This window comes from Petromyzon marinus, chromosome 7, assembly GCF_048934315.1.
Source record: "Petromyzon marinus isolate PM22_M1 ecotype Great Lakes invasive population chromosome 7, UKy_Petmar_22M1.pri1.0, whole genome shotgun sequence".
Taxonomy (NCBI): Eukaryota; Metazoa; Chordata; class Hyperoartia; order Petromyzontiformes; family Petromyzontidae; genus Petromyzon; species Petromyzon marinus.
The window spans coordinates 13767040-13789803 of NC_133673.1; the positions used below are offsets into that span (position 1 = coordinate 13767040).

General features: G+C 42.2%; 1 protein-coding gene across 8 annotated transcripts in view; it reads left to right on the forward strand.

Moving 5' to 3' along the window:
* The window catches only part of PHF21A (PHD finger protein 21A), a 51267-nt gene that overhangs the window by 20249 nt on the left and 8254 nt on the right, over window positions 1-22764 (forward strand). For 6 of the 8 annotated variants that reach the window (XM_032949227.2, XM_032949226.2, XM_032949233.2 and 3 more), the window contains 8 exons: window positions 5622-5684; window positions 8097-8351; window positions 12390-12482; window positions 12741-13157; window positions 13638-13715; window positions 14860-14911; window positions 20875-20954; window positions 21761-21821. In XM_032949227.2, the coding sequence (XP_032805118.2) occupies window positions 5622-5684; window positions 8097-8351; window positions 12390-12482; window positions 12741-13157; window positions 13638-13715; window positions 14860-14911; window positions 20875-20954; window positions 21761-21821 (1099 nt within the window). The remainder of the gene's footprint in view (window positions 1-5621; window positions 5685-8096; window positions 8352-12389; window positions 12483-12740; window positions 13158-13637; window positions 13716-14859; window positions 14912-20874; window positions 20955-21760; window positions 21822-22764) is intronic. The other 2 variants (XM_032949228.2, XM_032949234.2) reach the window with 2 other exon arrangements.

Below are 22764 nucleotides of genomic sequence, written 5' to 3' on the forward strand. Positions count from 1 at the left end.
TTGGCCGTGACCTCAGTTTAACGGGCAAACTGTACACAATGTACCTTACAAAATACTGGCATGTTACACATGCAAATTGAGTTATATTATTTCTAAAACATTACGGTGAAAAGCAATCACAAAATAATCGTTATTTTTCAATGGAGCACTTTAGCGTCCGTTTTTGCCCTGCACACACAACACACGGACACTGCCGGCATTTCGCAAGGCAAGCATCAGACTCGCACCTTTTACGCTTGAAAAGCACTCGTCTAAACCGCCCGAGCCTTTGTCCTGCCGTGTATAATACTGCATTTTTTTGTATTTACTTGCACATCGGCATTGTTTAGTGGCGAAGGAAGGGACATAACTCTGAGAAAGCAAAACATGTAATTTTGTCCCGGTGACGAAGGTCTAATGGCTACAATGCTCATCAACTTCTATTTTTCTTACTCGGAATACGGTGATTTAAATTTCATGATACGAATGCATTTTGTGAAGCATGGTGTGGGTGACATTTTGATTATGCATGTAAAGATTATTGCTTTCTAAACAATTCAGAAAAATCACAGCCACTGCTGCCTGTTGGGTTTTTTACTTGGCTTTGAGGATGCAGGGAGTTTGGTGGCTTAGTGGTGGTATACAATATGGTGTCTTGCATTGTAAAGAATGACTCGAGGATTTGTATTAATATATTTAACTCTGGGCAGAATGCACAGAACGTTCAGCTCTGGTACTCCAGCCGTAACAAACTTAACTTTGCCATTATAGAAAGCGATTCATTTGTTGAAATGGCTTTAATCACATTTTTCAGGAGAAGATATTGTGGGCGCTCTTCACTGTTAAAGTAATATGTTCATAGAAACGTACTACACTTGGAATATTTTGTGCACAGTTCCATTGAAAATAACAAAGGTAGACCTATTTTAAAAAAGTAATGCAAGAGCCGATTCGGGTGAATAGATTTGTTTATATTTTTATATAATTGTTTCCACAATCGATTATGATCGATTTCAAAATTCATAGACTTGATAATCAAATCCAGCACAATTTTAGATGCCATCGAACCGATTGGCACGCGAATACTCAAACAATGTGGAGCGTTCTGCTTAGTCATGTGACAACCCGTTACGTACAAAATAAATGCAAAACATCTTTCAGGCCTTTGCCATTCCACTGCTGGTTGAAGGACTCGCCATGCTGTGTCAAGTAATGGGCTATTGCTTGTATATAATTCACCACGCTGGTCAGTGTGGATTGGTGATGGTTGGTTAACCGATGATCGAATTTATTTGGCCGCATTTTGCATGAGATCATCGATGACTCGATTAAAATTAACAACCCCTGGATGCAGTATATCAAAACCTTTGCATACGAGGGGATGAATTATAAACAAGCACCTAGACGTGACTGGGCAAAGTGTACCACATTACCAAAATGTCGTAATTCCTTTTTGGGCGTGACTTGTCTGGCATTTACCACTGGAACATCCAGTTTTGTTTTTCACCCTCTCTGCTTTGTAATGAATTAATGGCGCCACAAAAAAAAAATATATATTTGGAAGACAAGAGTGGTCATCGGCCGAGTGAGATTTGATTCACACGCTGTTTAAAATCCCTGTCGACTGCAATAAAGGAAAGAGCGATTCCCTGCGTGAGCCAAAGTTCTATTTGTTTTCCCTTCCTGCTTAAGCATTGAACCCCAAATTGTGCACAACAGCTTTTGGAGCCGTTCGCTGCCTGAACTTCAACACCGTCAGCAGTGAAACGTGGCATGTCACGGCGTTGATGAATTTCCAAGTCACGTGCTACATCAAACCCCCGCGTCCGTTAGGTGACAACTGCTTCCATGCTAATGCATCGCACTGTATGAATGTAATGTTTGTTTGGGAGAACGCTTTACACCGTCACTGCTCCGAAAGTGTGTTCTTCTGCGTCGTTGTTCATATGGCAAATGGTAGCCAATTAAGTGTGCCGTTTGTGTCACTGATTATTCGGTACCTGTGTGTTTGTGCGTACGAGAACCCAAGGGGGAATGCAGTGGTTCCCGTCAGTAACGGCAAACTATAAAGCTCTGCTACGTGAAATATGAAAGAAAAATTGGGTTGGAAGAGCAGCCTTACAACTTTGATCTACAGGTAGGACAGTATGGTTAACTCTTGCCTTTTGGGAGCTGTCGGATGAAGAATTAAAATCTATTTTTATCAGTGTCAAGTGCAAAAACCCGTCGCGCGCGTGGGTGTGATTGGCAACACTTGCATACCGATGACATTTGTTGGATTTTCCTTCGTCAAAAGAAAAACACATCTTTTTTAAAAATTTTAATATACGTACAGAGTCCAGAAAATTAACGATAGTAGTTGGCATTACACACAACCTGCGGTTGTTGTCATTTAAGCAAAGGTGAAAAGAGAATTTGCATAATGACCTCAACGGTACCAAGCTGGACTTGAACGCAATTAAAAATGTGCAAGTGATGAGACGGGGCCGCCACTGGAGTGTGAAAGTGGCGCAACAAAAAAAAACACATCACATTTAGTGCACACGTTCCGAATTGTTTCAGCGTTTGGGCTTATTACGGATTCAGCTCGGGAGGGTGGCTCGACTTGCTGATTCCAGTAATAAGCTCGCGCAGAAAAAGGATTTTTTTTAAAAAAAAAATGTTCTCTGCTCGTATCGCTCTCTTCCAGGAGTCGTTGCCAAGGTAACTTGTTGGTGTGGGTTGATTGGTGGATACACTTCCCATGCCAAGAGACAAAGTGTGTAGGCGGGGGTGGGATGGGGGAGGTTGCTGGGATTGTACAGAGTGGTGGGTGGTGCAGAAGTGGGGTGGGGTGGGGGGGGGAGTAAAGGGGTGGGTGTTGAATGAAGATTTTTTTTTTATCAGCTCTCAGCAAAAGTCCAGGCTGAGACGAAGCTGCTTTGATGTGTACATGAAACCTTTAGACCGCACGTTTTATACTTAATCAAATAGTGTTTTTTTTTCATTCTCGTCTTTTGTTTGATTATCAGAACAAAGCAATAAAAGGGAAATGTTCTGTTTAACATTGAAATGCAAATAATTAAATGTATTAAAGACTTACAAGGTAAAGTAAATTACATATTTTTTTTCTTCTAAAAACGCTGCGCATAACAAAATATAAATGGGTTTTCATAGTATCTGTAAGTGCTTAAAATGTACGATTTTGCTGTTGCAGTCAGTAGTGTGTACATACTAAAAAAATATATTGAAATGAAAATTGTTAATACGTTTAAAAGTTTAAAGCTGCGAGTGATAAATATGATTTGACAATGTCTTGCATATATTTATACGGAGCAGAGGATGGGATTTTGCTTCGGGCTCCGTTTTATTTTAAAATGGTCTCGTCTTATACCCAGAATTCCTTGCATTCCTCGATTGTGGTGTTCTGGCAAGCCCTGAAAATATTAAAGGTTTTGATGGAGCTTTGCCGAACAAATTGGAAATAACAATGATTTAATTGGAAATTTGTTTAGGCGTACACTTCTCCAATTTCCTATAAGGCTTGCATCTTTTCTTCATTTAATTTTGTAACCATTGTCCTGTTGACTCGTGGCAAAAAGGGGGTGGTAGGGAGGAAGAGAAAGACTGGTGGGTGGGGGTCGAGTTTGCGTAATGGTTGAGTCCATGTTCTAGGGCTGAGTCACCATTCTCGCATTCAAATGAATGGACTAGCCCAGGCAGCTGGGAGCCAGCTCACGTGACCCCTGCCCGCCCAGCAGCATCCTGCTCATTGATCTGATCTCTGACTGATGACCTTTCCTTATAAATAACAAATGGAGGGAACCTTTAAATATAACAAAGATTGAATCATTAAACTATAATATTCGAAGAAATTTGCATAGAAATAAATCCCACACGTATATAGTCCTTCCGTGGTTAATTATGTATTTTATTGATTCCATTGATTTATCTGGGGCAGTAGCTCGTAACCAGAGCATGCTATTAAAAAAAAGAAAACGTTGCGTTATTGGATGGTGCTGTGTGTTCCCGAAAAAAGTGCACTGCGTTCTTAGCCTTCCAAAAGGAAACTTTTGCAGTCGCGTAGTTTCCGCAGAAACTAACACGGCTGAAAAGCGAGCAGATGATACTCTGTGTTATGCGCAAGTTTGTTCGATTGTTCTTTAGCTCCAATTAAAAAAAAGGCTGTGTAAGTGAAAAATATATAGTTGGCCATATTTTCAAAATGACATGTGCATGTATTTTTTTTTTAGGACCAAAAAGGAACATGATGACATAGAAATTGTGATATGGAAGAATGGGGGCAGGGGAGGAGGGCCTGTCCTTACAAATTAGGAAACTAATCACGTCTAAATCCCCTGCAACAATCGACCATCTGCCGAGGCCTTGTAACGTTCGCAAACGGCGTTTCTCAGTGTGCTCACTACAAAAAAAACTTCTCCTCTGTGTCTTCCCTTTCCTCTTGTCAGTTATAGCCTGGAGCAGGAATCTCTAGTCGCGAGTAGGAGATTGGTAATTTCCAGCAGAAACACGGTGATGCTCTGCCATCCCGCTGATAAATGGAGGATTCGTAAGCACGCCAGTGTCAGGTTTTATGCCAGTTTCTACACTGCAGCACAGAGATAATGCAGGACTTTGAGCCATTCTTAAGTTGTCATGGCAACTGTACATCTCATCCCGATGCCTTCCAAATCTATTTTTTTGTTTACTTTATTTTTAGTTTTAAACTGTGGCAATATATTGTGCACTGCAAATGGTCCGAAAGATGTGCTTTTAATAATAACCTTCCTGCTTCGCTTTAAATTGTAAACTCCGAAAATTATGTTGTCGCTGTGATGTGATTGCGACAGTTTATTTAAACCTGAAGCTGCTCGACTGTCGGTTGTTTTTTGTCCTCTTTCTGTAAATGTCAGAGCGGCTTATAATGTATTTCGGTTAACGGTGGCCGCTTAATACATTTAAAGAACCATCGCGAGTTTAGTTAGTTTTAAAAGCAGATAACGAAGCAATTAGTTAATGTTTTTGGTCACTTCAAAAGCTTTTAACGGTAAGGGGGTTGGTTCTCACTAATGTCGAATTGCATCATCGTCCACTTCAACCTACATCATGAGAAACCGTTATCATTTAATTAAAAAAACCCACCCAAAATATTTCCTTGTGGGGCGTAAAGTGCTTAATTAGCCCAAAGGTCATGCGTTCTGAACTCCAATCAAGTCCCATAAGTTCTTCTTGCTGTGAAGACCATATGCTTTGAGAATACATGGGGGTTTCGTGTCACGTTTAACATGGGGAGGGTCTTTTTTTTAATCAGTCGTGGATTGTCGCTCCGCTCTCCCAGCATCGCCTTGATGGCTCGTCTTGATTTGTATTATCCCGGGCTGGCCCCCTTTTATCTCGCGTGCACTTCGTTTACGCCTCTCTTTATGAAGTTGCACTTAGTAGCAGCCTGCTGAGCCGAGTTCGTTATCGACAAATTGGATTTCGGGCTGCCAATCCACTCCTCAGCAGCAGGTGCAGACTTGGCAGTATGTGTCCTCTGTTACTCAATTATTTGTACATTTACTGCTGAAATATTACACTGACTTATAGGTGTGTGACATTAACCCTTGCCTTCACTTTTTTTTCATTCCCTTTTTTGCGTGTTTTTTTTTGTATTTGAGCAGAAAAAGGTTGTGGAGCAGCTGAGAAAAGACTTGCTTATCAAGCAGCAGTCTGCAAGTACCCAGGTGAGCTTCACAGTCTATGCTTCATATCCATTTGCAGTATTACACATTTAAAGGCTTATAACGAATAATTGCATTTTTACTTATTTGAAGTGTGTGTTTTTGCGCGCGTTTTTTTCTTCACATTTGCCTGCTTCGTCTTTCCAATTTGCAAACAAAGCATGAAATGTTTCGTTGGCATAAACATCGATAGCTGCGTGCGGAACGTTGGTGTGAGCTTGTGGTCGTGATGAGCAGTGGTGCTGTGGAGAATTTTTTAAAAACATGTTCCCGTTCTTCAGGCAAGCTGTTGCTCTCTCAAATTGACTGTGATAATAAAACACTTAGAAATAAAAATATATATTATACCGGACTTGCGTTTGTTGATGTAGCCAGCGCTTCATTAGTATGTACACTGCAGTCCGCGAGATACATTTTGGTTTTGCTGGAAGTCCTTAAATCCTGCCTCCTATATATTTTACTTATATAATTTTCACATGAAAGGCTATTTCGGTGGAACAATGTCGGTGGTTGCTATGCAGGTATGGTGCTTAATTCAGGGCACATATTTAACAGTGCCCAAAGTGGAGAGCAAGTCGAAAAGGCTTAAATAAGAAACCAACGATTAATTTGATACCATATGGCTATTGACGCAATTTCAAATATTATGAAATCTAAAACATTCTGAAACCAAGGACATTTTAGTTAACTCGGTATGTAGTAAAATTAGCAACAGATATAAACAGTGCACGCCTTGCGAATGCCAATGTCAGCACATTTATCTGAAATGCTGCTGCACACGCCTTGTTTACACGGAGCCCAATGTCAAGCAGAAGGAAATTGTTGCGTTTCACGGTTCCGCTGAATGATGCGCCATCATGGGCGGTGCTTGAACCAACCTTGATCTCGGGACATGTGCACACTGCTTCAGAGCAACCCGACGCTCCCCAACAGAGCCCATGATTTGTATGTTTCTCTCGGAACCTCGTACTTTGCCGTTTCACTGAATCGTGCCAGTGAGTTTTTTTGGCAGACGAGAAAAACTGTGAAGTTACATAGGATAAGATGTGTGTGACAAAGGCCGGTTTGAATAGCCCAGAGAGGTGGGGGGGGGGTGAGCAATGATTATTTGCATGCAGAGTGAATGTCATTAAAATAATGTAACAAAAAAATGCGAGGCTCTATTTTAAGTCTTTGTGTACCCGTGGTGGACCCATGAGCTAGTGTACGTACATATGTACCAGGCACACTTAATCCTCTAGCATTGCAATACTGTAATCATTTCATTATAACGCACATCTAGAGATAGTTGATATTTACGGCTTATGTGTTTCTTTTGGAAGCTCGGTTCTTTTCATGCCAAGCTGGCGGTTAAACATCCTGAAAGAAGTTTCATTTGCGTTGTTCCTGAGGGAAAGAATAACGGAAAGGAGTGTGCAAGCATTCAGAAGGCTGCTCTCTGGTGGCCGTAAACGTCTATGCAGAGCCCTTTTGATAATTATTTTTCCTTTGCCTCATGCGAAACGGCCATTGCTGCCTTTCACTGATTGGCAGCAGGTCTTGCTGACATTTAGCTCGCAGCACATTGTGCCTTTGTGCACGCATCCTTAATAGAGAGCTCTGCCGAGAGACGCGCTGTTCCTGCTGCTCAAGACACTTTATTCAGGGCGTAGCGGGGTCCAGTCGGCTGCCCTCCCGCTCACTTGTACGTTGGTGTGCCGTACTGCAGAGTGCACAGCCGAACACTCGGCCGCTTCTGGTGGGGGCACTGCATCGGTGTGGGGGGGTGGAATACTAGATAGGCGTGGGTGTCCCTATGCAGCCGCTCAAAGCCAAGTGCTAAACCCTGGCCCTGTGTGCATGTAGAGGAAGTAGTAACTTGTCAGCTTCCTGGATCTTATCCGCATTTGTTATCATAGTTCCAGTCACACACACAATTTACTGGAGAGAACTGATGGGCAGGAAGTAATTCCTTGAGTAAATAAGAAATGTATTCAAGCTTATTGGGGCGGAATAGCATTTAATTTTGCACGACACTTTTTTTATCTAAATTATGTTTCTCATAGAAATGTTGCTTATTGTCATGCGCCATGGTAGGTTGTTATGGTTCATTCTCGACTCTGTGGATTAATTGTGCTTGAAAGATAAGTCTTTCAGCAATGCTCGTTGAATTATAAGCTGCTCCTCACTTGCCGAGGGTCGGTGAATCGGTTCTCACGTGACCGCAAATGCCTCTACATTGCCACCTCTGTTCCATATAGGAAAAAAATATGGCTTTTCCACTCTAATACGTTTTGTATTTCATTTGTTTCTGTTTTATATGGGCTACCTCTTTACCCCAAGAAATTAAGAGTTGACACTAAGCATGATTACGTATTTGAAATTATTTTTGAGTGATCCTTTTTCAGCTAAAAACTGCACTACCTGTCGTTGCAGAAAAGTGCTTCGACGCCGCCCGTGCTTGCCGCCAAACCGATATCGCTGGTCAAGTCGACCATTCAGGCCGCGCCACTCGCCGTGGTGACGCAAAAAGCCGCCGTCGCCATGGTGACGTCATTGAGTAACGGGCAGAAGCTGGCGCTGACGTCCTCTGACCTGCCGACGGCCAACCCCATCAACCTGCAGACGACAGCGAGCAAGCTGCTGCAGGAGAATGTGGCGAGGATCCCTCCCAAGGCCTCGCAGCCGCAGGCGAGTGACACCGACTTGGGAATCGGCATGTTCATTCGTACTGGAGGAATTCCGATGAGCTTGTGAAGCTCTTTTTCTCAGATGTCCAGTCGTGCCTGGCCCGGAAATGGATGTGGCTTTGTAAACAAATAAGTAATATTTTAAAAAAAAACTTTTTTTTTTTTTAAAAAAAAGTTTTCATGAAATGTACCCTACTAGTAATGGAAGAGCTCCACCACCCCGTCAAGCGGCCCTGAAGCTTGCCATAACGTAAGGGACCGTGATGATTTACAGCCAACGTGAGTTGACAGTGGACAATTAGACCCAAGCCGAAACATAATATATAACAAATAAAGTTCAAAAAAATATATTTTTTTATGATAGAATATAGTATTGCCATCAGTATGACATAAGTATACCAATTTTGCAGTCTACCACATTGGGAAGTGGGTTAAAATTGAGTTACAAGATTTGAGGATACAACGACAACAACAGAGTGAGTTAATAGAAAGCGTGTAAAAAGGAAGAAAAATCATGAATCCGGTAACATTTTCCAACGTGAAACATGAATTGGTGATGATGATATTGGTAATAGTAAAAGTGGGGCTACCATTTGAGAGCAGCACGAGGTGATGATTTCACACCGACGTGTGTCGTTGCACGATGACGTCACGCATTGTGACGTCATGCATTGTGACGTCACGCATTGTGAAGCCATCGGGAGAGGTGGCGAGCACATGCTCTGTGACATCTTTGCCTTGGTCAGCAACGTTTATTTTGTAAGCGCTGGATTTAATCATCACGTTTTGGGCTCATAGGGCAAGTGCCAAATAGAAACATAACTTTATGCTCAGGTTTTGTGTATATTGGATCATCTTAAGATCTATCGTGACCTCCGCCTAAATACAGTCGAACAAAACTTTAAAACCTGAGTTGGAAAGTGTGAAAAATACACGGCATGGTGTTTTGTTTAAACCATACGGGTTTCCCAGAGTACACATTCACTGCACGTTATAATGCTTGCTCTGCCTCTTTATTCGAGTACAGAGAGAGAGGTGGCAAGGTGGCTTGAACGTTACCGCGCCAAGCTGGCACTGCCGTGATCCTGGATTACAATCCTGTGATTAATCCAGGTTCTCAATTTGTAGCGAGTTTTTATGGACTCAACCCGGCCACGAATGACGAACACACAAAAAAATACATTACATTTATATTCATATTCTTTGGGTCTTTCGGTAAAGCCACGTAGATAGAAACAATAATAAAAAGATCACGTTTTGATCGCAATGCAAGCAATCGTCATCAGGTGAAAAAATAGCGAGAGAGCTGCTGAGGCAGGATGTTACAAAGGTTTGAGTTTGGTGTAGCCCAAGGGTCATAAGCGAAGTGGGCGGGGCTAGTGAAGAAATTTGCATGTCAGTGTTAGAGAGCTGGGCAACCTCCACGACGAAGCTGCGGAGGTGGCCATTGTATTGTGAGAGATTAGCATGTCAATGTAATATCGTAGAGCCACCGCCACATCAAGGAAAACGAGCAACGGTGACTGTGTTAGTGAGACATTTAACTTGTAACACCAGAGAGTCGAAAATAACTACTAAACATCACAGCCAGTTATGACTTAACCTGGCTAATAATGTCCTTCCAATGACTGCTCAGTTTGTACCCATCTTCTCAGTTTAAATTGTCTGTGTTTATATATCTGGATGGCTTCATGAACGAATCTTTGCTGATAGCCAGTGGGTTTGCAGAGTACCTTCGTCTTGGAAAAATATATTTCGTGGGTGCCCACAGCGTTAAGACAATGATCAGCCACGGCTGCGGTATTGGTCCTACCGTCTTTCAGATCTGCCTTTTGTTCACGAACCCGGTCCGAGACATGTCGCTTAGTTTCCCCAATGTAACTGCTGCCGTTGACACAGATTAGTTTGTAGACGCCGGGGTATTGCACACATTATATTTGTCTCCGCACTTAATTTGACTAAATCCTTTCCATGAAAATTTTAAATATCCATTTGACAGAGAGTGATGAACTTTACGCCTTGTATTCGGGTGGGTGGGAAAGTCCTCTCCCCATACTGTGTGGGAACCAGAGGTCGAATCAAGTAATGGGCTCTTTGATGTCCACTTTCGTGAGCCATTGTATAACAAGATGGGTTGCACTGCTCTGCGACAGATCTGAATGGAATCTTCGTCTCGTAACATGACACTGATCTCACAATACGCATAAAATGGGGTGAAGGGCACATCACCGTCTTGCGGCTTCGACAACTGTTTATATGCTTGGAGCATGTTTTAAATGTGCCTCATGTTTTACTGCTTGGGGAATCTTTTTATACAGTACGGTTTATTTTATTATTTATTACATAAAACTGTATTGGGATAAAATAGGCAGTGGTATTTCGGAGAACAAAACTAGCACACAAAAGGTCATACCTTACAAGCAGCGGTAATGAATGTCGTAGCAAATAAAAACGGGGGTGGGTGGGAGTGGAAATGAGCATATAAATTTGTGCACTATTACACGTAATGTTGAGTTTGTGTGTGCGTTTACCAGTGTAGCGGTTAGCACGTTGGACTACGAACCCAGCGACCTGAGATCGATTCCCGCTAACGGCCAACACCAGTGATAATAATTAACTGAACTGGTCCTGAGCCTCCCCTAGGTTGACTCAGCCTCAAATTAGTACCTGGTGTGGTGTGTAAATATCTCCACTGGGGAGACAAAGGCGATCCGGTGTGGTGTTTGTGCCCTTGTGTGCTGTCCCGAACAGCGCTTGCTCTAACAATCTATTCAAGTGCTATATGGGGGGGGGTGGGCTCTTTGTTTACCAGTTACACTTTCTAGCAGTCCTGGATAAATCAACTTGAAATTCTGAGGATTATGCATTTGTAAGGACACACTAAGATACGCGTAAATATTAAGGTAAGCTAAGGTTTATAGCCAATGATGATCTAGTTTCCTGTTTACTTATTTAATAATACAGTATTTTCATCTACAGTGACTTTTTTGTGTGGTGGAAGGCTAGTTTAATTTTAATGGCTTATTTTCCTGTGTAATGTACTGTTCTAATGGTTGCAAACTCGTGAGTTCAAATTCCAGTCAGAGTTTACAGGCAATAATCCCTTTGGGAGTCAGTAAAAAATGAGTGCAACCTGGTTAGCTCTGCTTACTGTGAAGCTTTGCACTTTGGAAGGCCTGGTCATCTCTGCCACAGGAATGTGGCTTTGCCACAACTAATTACAGGGCCCACCAATGGTGGTGTACACCACTCAAAGCTCGAGGGAGCATGGGTTCCCTCTGACTCGTTCCTCTGGGCGTGTGTAAGAATGGAGTGAGCACATTTCAAATCATCATTGTAACTCTAGGCAGTATAAACCAGTGGGCAATTGGGAAATGCAGGAGTTGAACGGCAAACCAAAGTTATTTTTCCCAGCTAGTTTTGTGCCAATCTCACGGTTTCTGTCACAACGAGAAATAACATTTGTGTGGCACATGAATTTTAAGAGGCTCTCTGGGCATAGGCTACTGCTTAGAGTGTAAGGCAGAGCTGCAAAGGTCCCAAAGCCATATCCCGAAACTCGGAAGCTGTAATTGGTTTCTCGTAGGCTAAACGCTGAATTATTTTTGGTGTAGTGCAAGCAAGAAGTATGAACTCCCACACCTTCTCTAACAGTTTTCTTTTTACCCATTTATCGTAAAGAACTTTCAGTTAGTAAAACTTCAACCTGAATAATGAAGTTTAATAAAAAAATATTTCGATGATTTACAATATTTTAATGTGATTTTCATGGTAAGATTCAACTTATTCTGTTAAAGTTGTCCCACAATTATAGAAGTTGTAAATTGATTCTGGGTAGTCTTAAACAATCCTGAGGTCTCGTCATGAAATTAGTTTGAAGCAATGGATCTTAAAGTAGACAATTCAAATTATGTTTTATGTCAGATATCTTTGAAGTAGTTAAAATTAACTGACTGATATTAATTCATGGTCCAGAATGAAATCCATATTGGCGTTGGTGGTATGCCTTGATCTTTTCACTGTTGTGTGTCTTTTACAGCAGGCTCTATCTCTGGCGTCCTCTCCTATCAAGGTGCCCCAGCTGTCCTCGGTCCACAGACTGACTGGACGTAACCCGGCCACCTTAACACAGGTAGCCACTGCGTGGCCGCATTCTCCACTGCAGCCTATACTAAGCCTATACTAATAATAGATTTACAACACACACTGGGTTATGCAGTAATAACAGTGCAATTTATTTACGCGGGGCAACTTCGCTCGTGCTCACGACTACTGCATAAGACTCGTCGCTCCGCTCATGGAGTTGGGGTTTTTTTTCCCCCCCCCCCACGAATAAAAAAACAACAATGAGAACAGCGCTCGTGAACGACTTGTTCGTTCCTGCGCACAGGTGCGCCCGAAGCCAAACTCGGCGGCCGTGTCGCCGGTGCAGGGCGGCGGCCCCCAGGCGTCGCTGGTGCCGCTGCACAAGGCGCACGCGTTGCTGGCGGTGCGGGGTGCGTGCGGGGTGCAGCACGTGCGCATCGTCAACGGGCAGCAGTACAAGCCGCGCTCGCCACCTCCCACGCAGCACGCGTCGCTCGCCGCTTCCACCGCGCTCGCTGCCGCACCCTCCGCCTCCGTCACCGCCGCCCCCCCGTCGTCCGCGGCTATGCCGCCGTCGTCCTCTGCGGCCGCGTCCTCGGCGGCGTCGGCCGCCGCGGCGGCGGCGGCGGCGGCGTCGGCGGCGTCGTCCTCGTCTCCCGTGGGCGGCGTCACCGTGGTGGCTTCGGGCACGCAGCCGAGCAAGGATGGCACCGCCAGACAGGTGGGCTCGGAGGAACAAATGGTGGCGAGCGTGCAAGGGTTGTACGCGGGAAGAGGATGTGCGGCGATTAACCCAACGCAAATCGATTCCTGCGTGGATGCGGACGCCGTTTGCACCGTGGCCGTTTTTGGTGGAATTGGAGGTAGAATTAGGCCATTGGGAGACACGTCAGGTTTTTATTTTTAGCAGGCGGGCCTTGTCGGTGCCTAGCAAATCTGCGGGGTTGTTCTTCTGTTGTTAAATGTTGTCGTAACATTTAAATGAACCCTTACCTTTTTAGAGCTGAAGTTGAATGACAGCGTGAATGTTACGTTGATCCACGATGCAGTTGGCATTTAGAGCATCTTGATAGAGCATCTTGATAGCAGAGGACGTATCGAGAGTGAGAGAGAGTTTTTGAATTGTTTTATTTTTGTTCATGGTAGACTTGTTTCTTGCAACTGTCATTTTAACTGTTTTTCGCACGGTCCTGTCGTGCAGACTTCACAAACTGTCTACCGAGCAAACCTGTCGACACGGATACTTTCGCCCAGGCCCCAGGTGGAGGCAAACCCACAGGTGAGTGAGCTTGAGTCGTATAAAAGCACACGGGGCGCACGCATCAAAGTAGATGCGAAACAGACGCAGCGCAAGTGCTGAACGTTCACTTAGTTTCAGTCTCATTTATTAGGATTTACCACGTGAGCCATTCGGCTCTTGATTTGGGTTCAACCGCAACAAACAATAAAATTACAAGATACACCTAAAATTCATTGTACACAAATCTAAACATCACATGCGTAAACAATAACATCCTACAGAAAAAGCACAACCCGTCCATGCTGCGTACAAAAAGTGCAATAAATTCCATTTCGATGTTTGATCCCAATAACAATCATAATACTTGTGTTTGGGCTCTGAGGAATGAATGTTTGGTGATTAATTGGATTAAAATGTATTCTTATACTTCATGCATTGATTTCCGCATGTATTGAATCGATTATTTCCGATTTATGAAGGCTGCATGTGATTGGGCTGTGGAAGCCCTCCCTGCAGCCAGTGTGAAGTATGATTGCCCCACAGTGCCAAAAAAAATGTCATCCCAAATAATGACAATTCAGTGATCCTTAGAGAAGATTCATTGTCATGCCCCAGTTGGTTAATCATTCGTAGAAATATGTAAACTTCATTTACAATTACGGAATTTGAAAAATATTAATTTGCATGTGTAATTTTTTGTGTGCATATGAATCCTTAACATTTATAAATAGACATCAGGATATGAGTGAGGGCTGGCATTTTTTTTTATGTGCGTGCACATTTTATTTAAAAATTAAATAATAAAATAGCCTGAGCCAACACTGTACTTCTCTTATTATGAATTGGGAATTAATTCACCTATTATTCTGTTAAACCTTCGTTACATTGTATTCTACAAAATTACTAACCATTGTGAAATAGGTCCAAAAGTAACCTTCTGAGTGCCTGTTTTTTTATCTTATAAATAATCTACCAACCAAATGTGCATAAATGCATAATTTGTATCGCCTTGTTATTAAAACATCACAGATCCGGGTTTTAATACAAACAACTGCACAATTAAGGAAAGCAGGCTTTCATACCAGCTCTACCTTATATGCTGCTGCCATCTTTAAGTGGTTATAAGTGCTCATTATTCCCGCTTGCGCGGACCCCACGCGGACGTATCCATTTGCCTTTACAGAAGGTTGCATTCCTTGGATCCTTGGGCCTTGTGACTCATGAGCAAATGGAAGGTATGTTATTTCTCGCCGATAGTTCTTGCTGGTTCCCCACGTGTCTTGAGTTGTTCCTTAACCCTGTTGAAGGTCGTGAGTGGCCTTATAAACTGCTGTGAAATTATGTTTGCTGATATTCAACAAAAAGACCCGTGGTATGCCGGGAGGTTATTAGAGTCATTCTGTTGAGTGAAAAGGCAATTGCCACATGTCAATAAGGTATTAGCTATTTCCTCAATGTTGTTAGTAATTTTCACATGTGAAAAATTGTGCTCATGTCGTCCATTTTAGATTTTCGACAAGTTAAATTGTGCAGGTTTTCTTAATGAATTAAAAGCATACATGAGTTCGTTTCGGGAAAAGTATCCAACGTCTCTCTGAACATAGAGGTTTCTTCTGCTATCTTGCTATTTATTTATTACCAAATAGCTCTATCCAGAGTTGGAATACACACAATGGATCAAGCTGCATTTTGTCGCTACTATCTAGTATTTCTCAAATTTTTCAGGTGATGTTTATTGTGTGCTTGTCGGCTCTGAGTTGATGTGTTGCCATAGTTTGCTGGCTCTGAGAATATGAGCTCCCCTCCTTTTAGAGCATCAGCCTATCAAGAGTTGCAGAGTAAATATCGATTGAACTTCATCTGCCATGGCATTTACTACCGAGCTCTCAACTGTGGCCCTCATGGGGGCGGTATGCCTGAGACTCGAGTAAGCCTGATGAAGGCCGCTTGTGTTGCGATCGAAACGTCGTGGGTTTTTCTGCTTTTATTGGTTTTCAATTTATTTTTTATTATTAAAAATGTTAATTTTATTTTATTATTCCGATTTTATTTTAAAAAATTCTACTCGCATGACTTTACCGAAAGAGCCAAGAATATGAATTCCTGCAGTCACGAAAGTTTTAAGTCAAAATTCAGCCAAGGGGTTGTTGGATTGCCTCGTGATCAGTGCTATCACCACTGACCCAGTCTGCTTTGGGACTATAGTTTGATTCCTACCACAGACATGACATGATATTGCCAAAATACACTGCTGTAGAGTGCTTTTTAAAGACCTCATCTTTCAGACCTTTGTGTGATCATTATAGCTAATGAGCTTTTTGCTCGTCCAAGGACGGGTGTATTTCAGTGAATCTCAAATATTCAAGCGAAAAGCAGACCGCGACGTGATATATTCATTGCATCAATTCGTGTGCAATTTGTAAAGCTGCGGTGACACAGACCTATTTCATTTAAAAGTTATAATCCCTTGTTCATCATGACATTCTTTTTACTTCTATGTCTCAATAGCGTTACGGAGATCGCGTGACGTGAGGGTTCTGCCTTTGTAGTGAGGGCTGTAAGTTGATGCTGAGGAGGGGGGAGGAGGTGCCTCGTCCCCCCATGTGAAGTGACATCACCCGCTAATTAATATTAATGAAGGGGGGGGGTGTCCATTTGGAAGACGTCACCTCTTCATGGTTATTAATGTGGGGGGCTGTTCGATGTGGAGTGACGTCACCTGTGTCGGCGCAGCTTTCATGTGCCAAAAAATAAGCTACGTCTTAACCTGTGGGAGCAATAAGTCTGACGCGTGTTTGACGTGTCTTAAATCAAAACTGTTTCTTTATTTTTTTAGTTGCACAAAAACGAGCGATTTCAAAAGTTATATCTTCGCCTGTCCACGTACTGTATCACGTTGTCACACGGTCGAAGACTGTGTCCACTCTCTCCCGCCTGGCTCTTCTCCTGGCTTCCCGTTTATACTGTCAGACCAGAAGGGACGTCATGGGTTCAACCAACGGAGCGTCTAGCCAAAGGGGGGATGTAAACAGTTGGAATATTCCAAGTCGAGTATGCCCAGTCTGTCAACAAATGTATGACAGATGTACATCAAATGTATACACAAAAATAATACATTAACTTTCTGTCTTATGGCTCTTCCAACCTGCTCATGATTATTAATGAGGGGGGGGGGGGTTGCTACACGTGGAGTGACGTCACCCGCTCATGATTATTAATGAGGGGGGCTGGCCGACGTGAAGAGACGTCACACGTGGGACACACAGACATTCTTGGCTCATTAGTCGTAAATGTTCAACATAAATAATTTAGATTCTTAGTTCTTTCGGTAAAGTCACATTGAAGGGAAACAATAAAATAATAAAATATATATAAAACAATAAAAATTCTCACGACGTTTCGACCATAACACAAACGGTCGTCATCAGGTGTGTCGGTTTGCATAAATGTAATTATTTTTAAACGGTTTATTTATTTATTAAAACGTTAGCGCCACGCGCAGCGATTTGGCAGTTTATTTAGAAGGACTAGTCATCTATGTTCTGAAAAGAGGAGGGGGGAGACGAAAAATTAATGTATGCTGTCTGAAAGCCACTGTAAGCGTGAACAATCAATTAAGACCTGAAATGGTTTATCAAATCTTTCCAATGATTGCTAAGCCAGAATCCATCTTCTCGGTTGAAATTGTCTCTGTGCTTGTATATGTGGATAGCCTCATGAACGAATCTGTTATGGTAGCCAGATGGCTTACAAAGAACCTCTGTCTTGGAAAAGTCAATGTCATGTGAGCCTACTGAATTATAACAATGATCTGCCACGGCCGAGGTGTTGGTCCTACCGTGTTTAAGGTCTGCTTTGTGTTCACGAATGCGGTCCGAGACATGGCGTTTGGTTTCTCCAATGTAACTACTACCACAGAGGCAACTTAGTTTGTAGACGCCAGGGTATTGTATGTCCGGAATCACATCTTTTACAGACGGAACCAGATCACGGATTTTATGTAATGTGTTGAAACGGACCTGGATCTTGTGTTTATTCAAGATTTTGGAGATCTTTTTTGTGATCCCCGCAATGTAGGGTAAAGTGATGGTTTTGAAAGGCTCCTCAAGAGGGTCCTTCTTCATGGTTTGAGTGATAGCTTTGCGGATTGTATAGTCGGAGTAACCATTAGCCTTAAGAGCTTGGTGTACGTGCTTGAGTTCACTGCCTATGTGTTCCTGGTCGGATATGCATTGGGCTCTATGATACAGAGTCTTGATGAGAGAATTCTTCTGTGATGGATGGTGGTGGGAATCCGGTTTCAGATAAGCATCCGTATGGGTAGCTTTCCTGTAGACAGAGTGGCTCATTGCACCATCAGGTCTCTTTTTAATTAGGACATCCAAAAAAGGTAGCTTGCCATCTTTTTCGACTTCCATGGTAAATCTGATGGCTGGGTGTATGGAATTGATGTGGTCGAAGAATTGGTCTAGAGCAGGCCGGCCATGTGGCCAGATGACAAAAGTGTCATCCACGTACTTCTTCCATAAGGTTGGGCGCAGAGTGGCAGTCTGGATGGCATCAGTCTCAAATTTCTCCATGAAAATGTTAGCTATAACCGGAGATAGGGGGGAGCCCATTGGGGTGCCCTCAGTTTGTTTGTAGAAAGTTCCATTCCAAGTGAAGTATGTATTGGTTAAACAGTGTCTCACCAGGGGGGGTACCTCAGTGTTTAGTCCTTGATGAACCAAGTCTTCAATGATTGCGATGGTGTCAGGTAGAGGAACCTTGGGGAATAAGGAAACTACATCAAAACTGACAAGCAGGTCGTCTGGGGACAGGGAAATACCCTTGATTGTCAATAGCAGGTGAGTAGAATTTTGTACCGCAGAGGTGGTTTTTTCCAGTGAAAGGACGCAGGATTTCAGACAAAAAACGAGCTAGTTTGTAGGTGGGGGAGTTGATAGTAGAGACGATGGGACGAAGGGGTGTATCTACTTTATGTATTTTTGGTAAGCCGTATAATCTTGGTGGCCTGGCAGCAGAAGGTTTCAACGAAAACTGTTTAGATTGATCAATTAATGCGGTTGAATCAGAAATTATTTTGTTGGTTTGTGTGACAAGGTTGTTGGCGGGATCTCTTTTTATTTTTGTATAACTACCATCGTCGAGTAATTCTTTAATTTTGTTGTTGTATTCTATTTTATCCATGATGACAGTAGAATTGCCCTTGTCAGCTGAGAGGACTACAATATCATCCCTCTTTTTTAATTTATATAATTCAAAACGCTCATCAGTGAACTCAAGCACGTACACCAAGCTCTTAAGGCTAATGGTTACTCCGACTATACAATCCGCAAAGCTATCACTCAAACCATGAAGAAGGACCCTCTTGAGGAGCCTTTCAAAACCATCACTTTACCCTACATTGCGGGGATCACAAAAAAGATCTCCAAAATCTTGAATAAACACAAGATCCAGGTCCGTTTCAACACATTACATAAAATCCGTGCTCTGGTTCCGTCTGTAAAATATGTTATTCCGGACATACAATACCCTGGTGTCTACAAACTAAGTTGCCTCTGTGGTAGTAGTTACATTGGAGAAACCAAACGCCATGTCTCGGACCGCATTCGTGAACACAAAGCAGACCTTAAACACGGTAGGACCAACACCTCGGCCGTGGCAGATCATTGTTCTAATTCAGTAGGCTCACTTGACATTGACTTTTCCAAGACAGAGGTTCTTTGTAAGCCATCTGGCTACCATGAGAGATTCGTTCATGAGGCTATCCACATATACAAGCACAGAGACAATTTCAACCGAGAAGATGGATTCTGGCTTAGCAATCATTGGAAAGATTTGATAAACCATTTCAGGTCTTAATTGATTGTTGACGCTTACAGTGGCTTTCAGACAGCATACATTAAATTTTTCGTCTCCCCCCTCCTCTTTTCAGAACATAGATGGACTCGTCCTTCTAAATAAACTGCCAAATCGCTGCGCGTGGGGCTAACGTTTTAATAAATAAATAAATACGCCGTTTGAGAGTAAATTAATTTATGCGAACCGACACACCTGATGACGACCGTTTGTGTTATGGTCGAAACGTCGTGAGAATTTTTCTTTTATATATATTTTATTATTTTATTGTTTCCCTTCAACGTGACTTTACCGAAAGAACTAAGAATATGAATTACTGCAGTCACGAAAGCTTTAAATCAAAATAAATAATTTCATTATAGGTGTGTAATAAAGCGCAGGACAATCCATTATTATACTATACTTACTTCCACATCTCTCCTTCCTTCACCAACCCTCATTGACCAGTGTGAAGTATGACCTGCTCAATATGCGGGGGGGGGGGGGGGGCTTCATCTAGCAGTGGATTGAGAAGCATTTATAAAACACGTGTAATATAGCGTCTTTGGACAGTTGCACATATTTGCTTCGCAAATGATATATTTGTGTCATATATGACTCTTGGCTTCAAATTGAATTCAAAAGGAAATGCCAAGAAAATATATTTTGGCAATGCAGTATAGGGAGAATATTGTGCTGGTAGTTGGAAGGCATGTGAATCAGACCACGCATTAATTCCTGTACAGTATGTGTGTGTGTGTGTTGTATCGTGCGCACTTGTGGAGTGGAGGAATTTATGGACACCAGCGCAAAAGCGGGCTTCTCTGTAATGCCGTGCAATAATAAAATGGGGATAAACCTCGGGTCTTTAAAAACGGAGAGCGGGGTGTCGCGGACTGCGTGTCGTTGGCAAATTATTTATCTGTGAAACACGGGAACAGATGTAATTAAAACTCGCACCAGAAGGGAGCAGCCAATGTAAATAGGTTCCAGCCCCCTTCACTCCAAAGCCACATCTCACCTCCACGACATTACATTTGTGTAAACATGGAGCAACTGTCAAGGGTATGGATGGAGAAAAAAAAGAATATTCTGTCATGTTATTCACTGCACATGTAGCAGGTAACGATAAAAGCCTGGTTATGGATTTTTTTTTCACTCACAGTTTAAATTAGGTGCTTATACGAGACACCAGGGAACGGCGAGTTGCAGGAATTAATTCGAATTTACACTTTGGCCATCGGCGCATTTTCTTACAGCGGCAATTTTTTTCTTTTCGGTTTTTATGTGTTTTTTTTTTAGTTTTTTCCCTCCCGTAAGTGGTAAAATTGTAACGCGCGGTTTGTGTCTTGTGCAGAGATCCAGAGCAGACGCCAGGAGAGGAAACGGCGCACAACGGCAAACCCCGTTTACAGCGGGGCGATGTACGAGCCAGAGGTACGGCGGCCGCTTTCATAAGGGGAGAAACAGCTCCCGAGAGGGGTGGGGGAGGAGGGGGGTGGAATTGTCTAGTTCCCTTTTTATTTTCCTTTTGTCAGTTGTGTGTGTGTGCGCGTGCACGAGTTTGTGAGCGAGCATCGTGGTCTGCGGTGCTGGTTAGCGGTGCTGAATTATGATCCCATGTACCTCCTGTGGTTGTAAGTCCTCGCTGTGCAGAGGTCGGTGTCACTTGCTACCTGAAAGCCCCACCTGTGCCCCCCTCCCTTCGGCAAAACTGCACAACGCTGGATGTTGCCATAGCCCCACCACTCACATCATGTGCTGTGCTGGCTTGTAATAGGTGATTGCTAACAGCACTCACCGCAGTGATGTGGAGGCTTCTTCAGAGGGTCCTGTTTTGTTTTGTCTGTAAAAATAATGTTGTGAACCATGGAACCTTTCAGCTTATTATCTTCCTTATTCTTGACTATCTCATGTGTATATGCAAGAAGCAACATGTTTTACTGTGCGGTACATTGCCGTCGGTATGCGCAGTTTGAAGAGTGTACAAATTATGTGCGTCATTTTAGAGTTGCACGTTGAATATTTAGTGCGCGATTGAGCGTGCATATGTATTTACGTGTCACATTGATTTTATTAATAAATCAAGATGTATACATACTGTTACTTAAATGTTTAATGATGTGCATCGATGTATATTAAATTAATGAAAATTTTCACATGCTATTTTGATAGCATTAAAGCGGTATTAATTTTGAGAGGTTGTTAATGTCTGCGCATTTTGCATTTGGTCCTAATTACAGAGAAAACGCAGTGCGGTGACCTACCTGAATAATCCTGTGCAAACCGGCACAAGAAAAAGAGGTATTTCTTGATCACATTTGTATAAATGTCATACATTCCAACCTACATTACTTAATTAACGTTATTAAAACTGTGATTAGAAATTGTTGTTGTTATTACCACGTTTCTTTCACTTTGGCACAGCCTTTTAATGTGTGCGTTTTAGTTTTCAAATGTTTACTGTAATCAGAAAAAAATGTATTGTAATGTAAATATGATAGTAATACACATGTTAAGATGTAAATGTATAATTTTATGAATGTATATTTCTTCTTAAGTACATAATTTCTGTTATTCATTTGTTTTTGCTTCTGTAAATGCGGCTGGTTAATTCGTGTGAAAGGCCAGTAGATAGATAAAAACACATTTTATATTGATGTATAGTGTTACACAAGTTATTTCATTACCCATAATGCTACACTGCAGCACTTAGTGACTTCTACACTTAGTGGTATCACTGATCGTATTGTTTTTAACACTCTTTTTCCACTTTTGATTTTTCTCTTTTTGTATTTTAGTCTTTTCAAGTCCAGTGACAGTTGCATTCTAGATGTTATATTATCAAGGATTGCGATGTGCAGCCAAAACCTGAAATAGATTCGTTATGTATTAAAAAAAAGTGAGGATTTAGTCACATTTTAAAAGATGAGCCACAAAGTGGATGTTGCATTCATGGTACAAAAGGAGATTTTAAAATGTTCACGTTAAATTGAGTTTTAAAAGGCTGTTATTACATTGTCATAAGTGTTGTGCGGTCTTTGGCATTTGTTCAAAATCTTCAAGTATTGACTGGTTCTGTTCTAGTTTTCTCACAAATCAGTTGCATTTTGAATAATTAGATTTTACGATATCTTCCCTCTGCAGTATCTTTTCTTTAAACTTCAAAAAAATGCTTTAATTAGATTACCCAAGAAAGGCTATTTAAAATTATATTCACTCTTATTCAAACCCAAGTGCCTCTTAC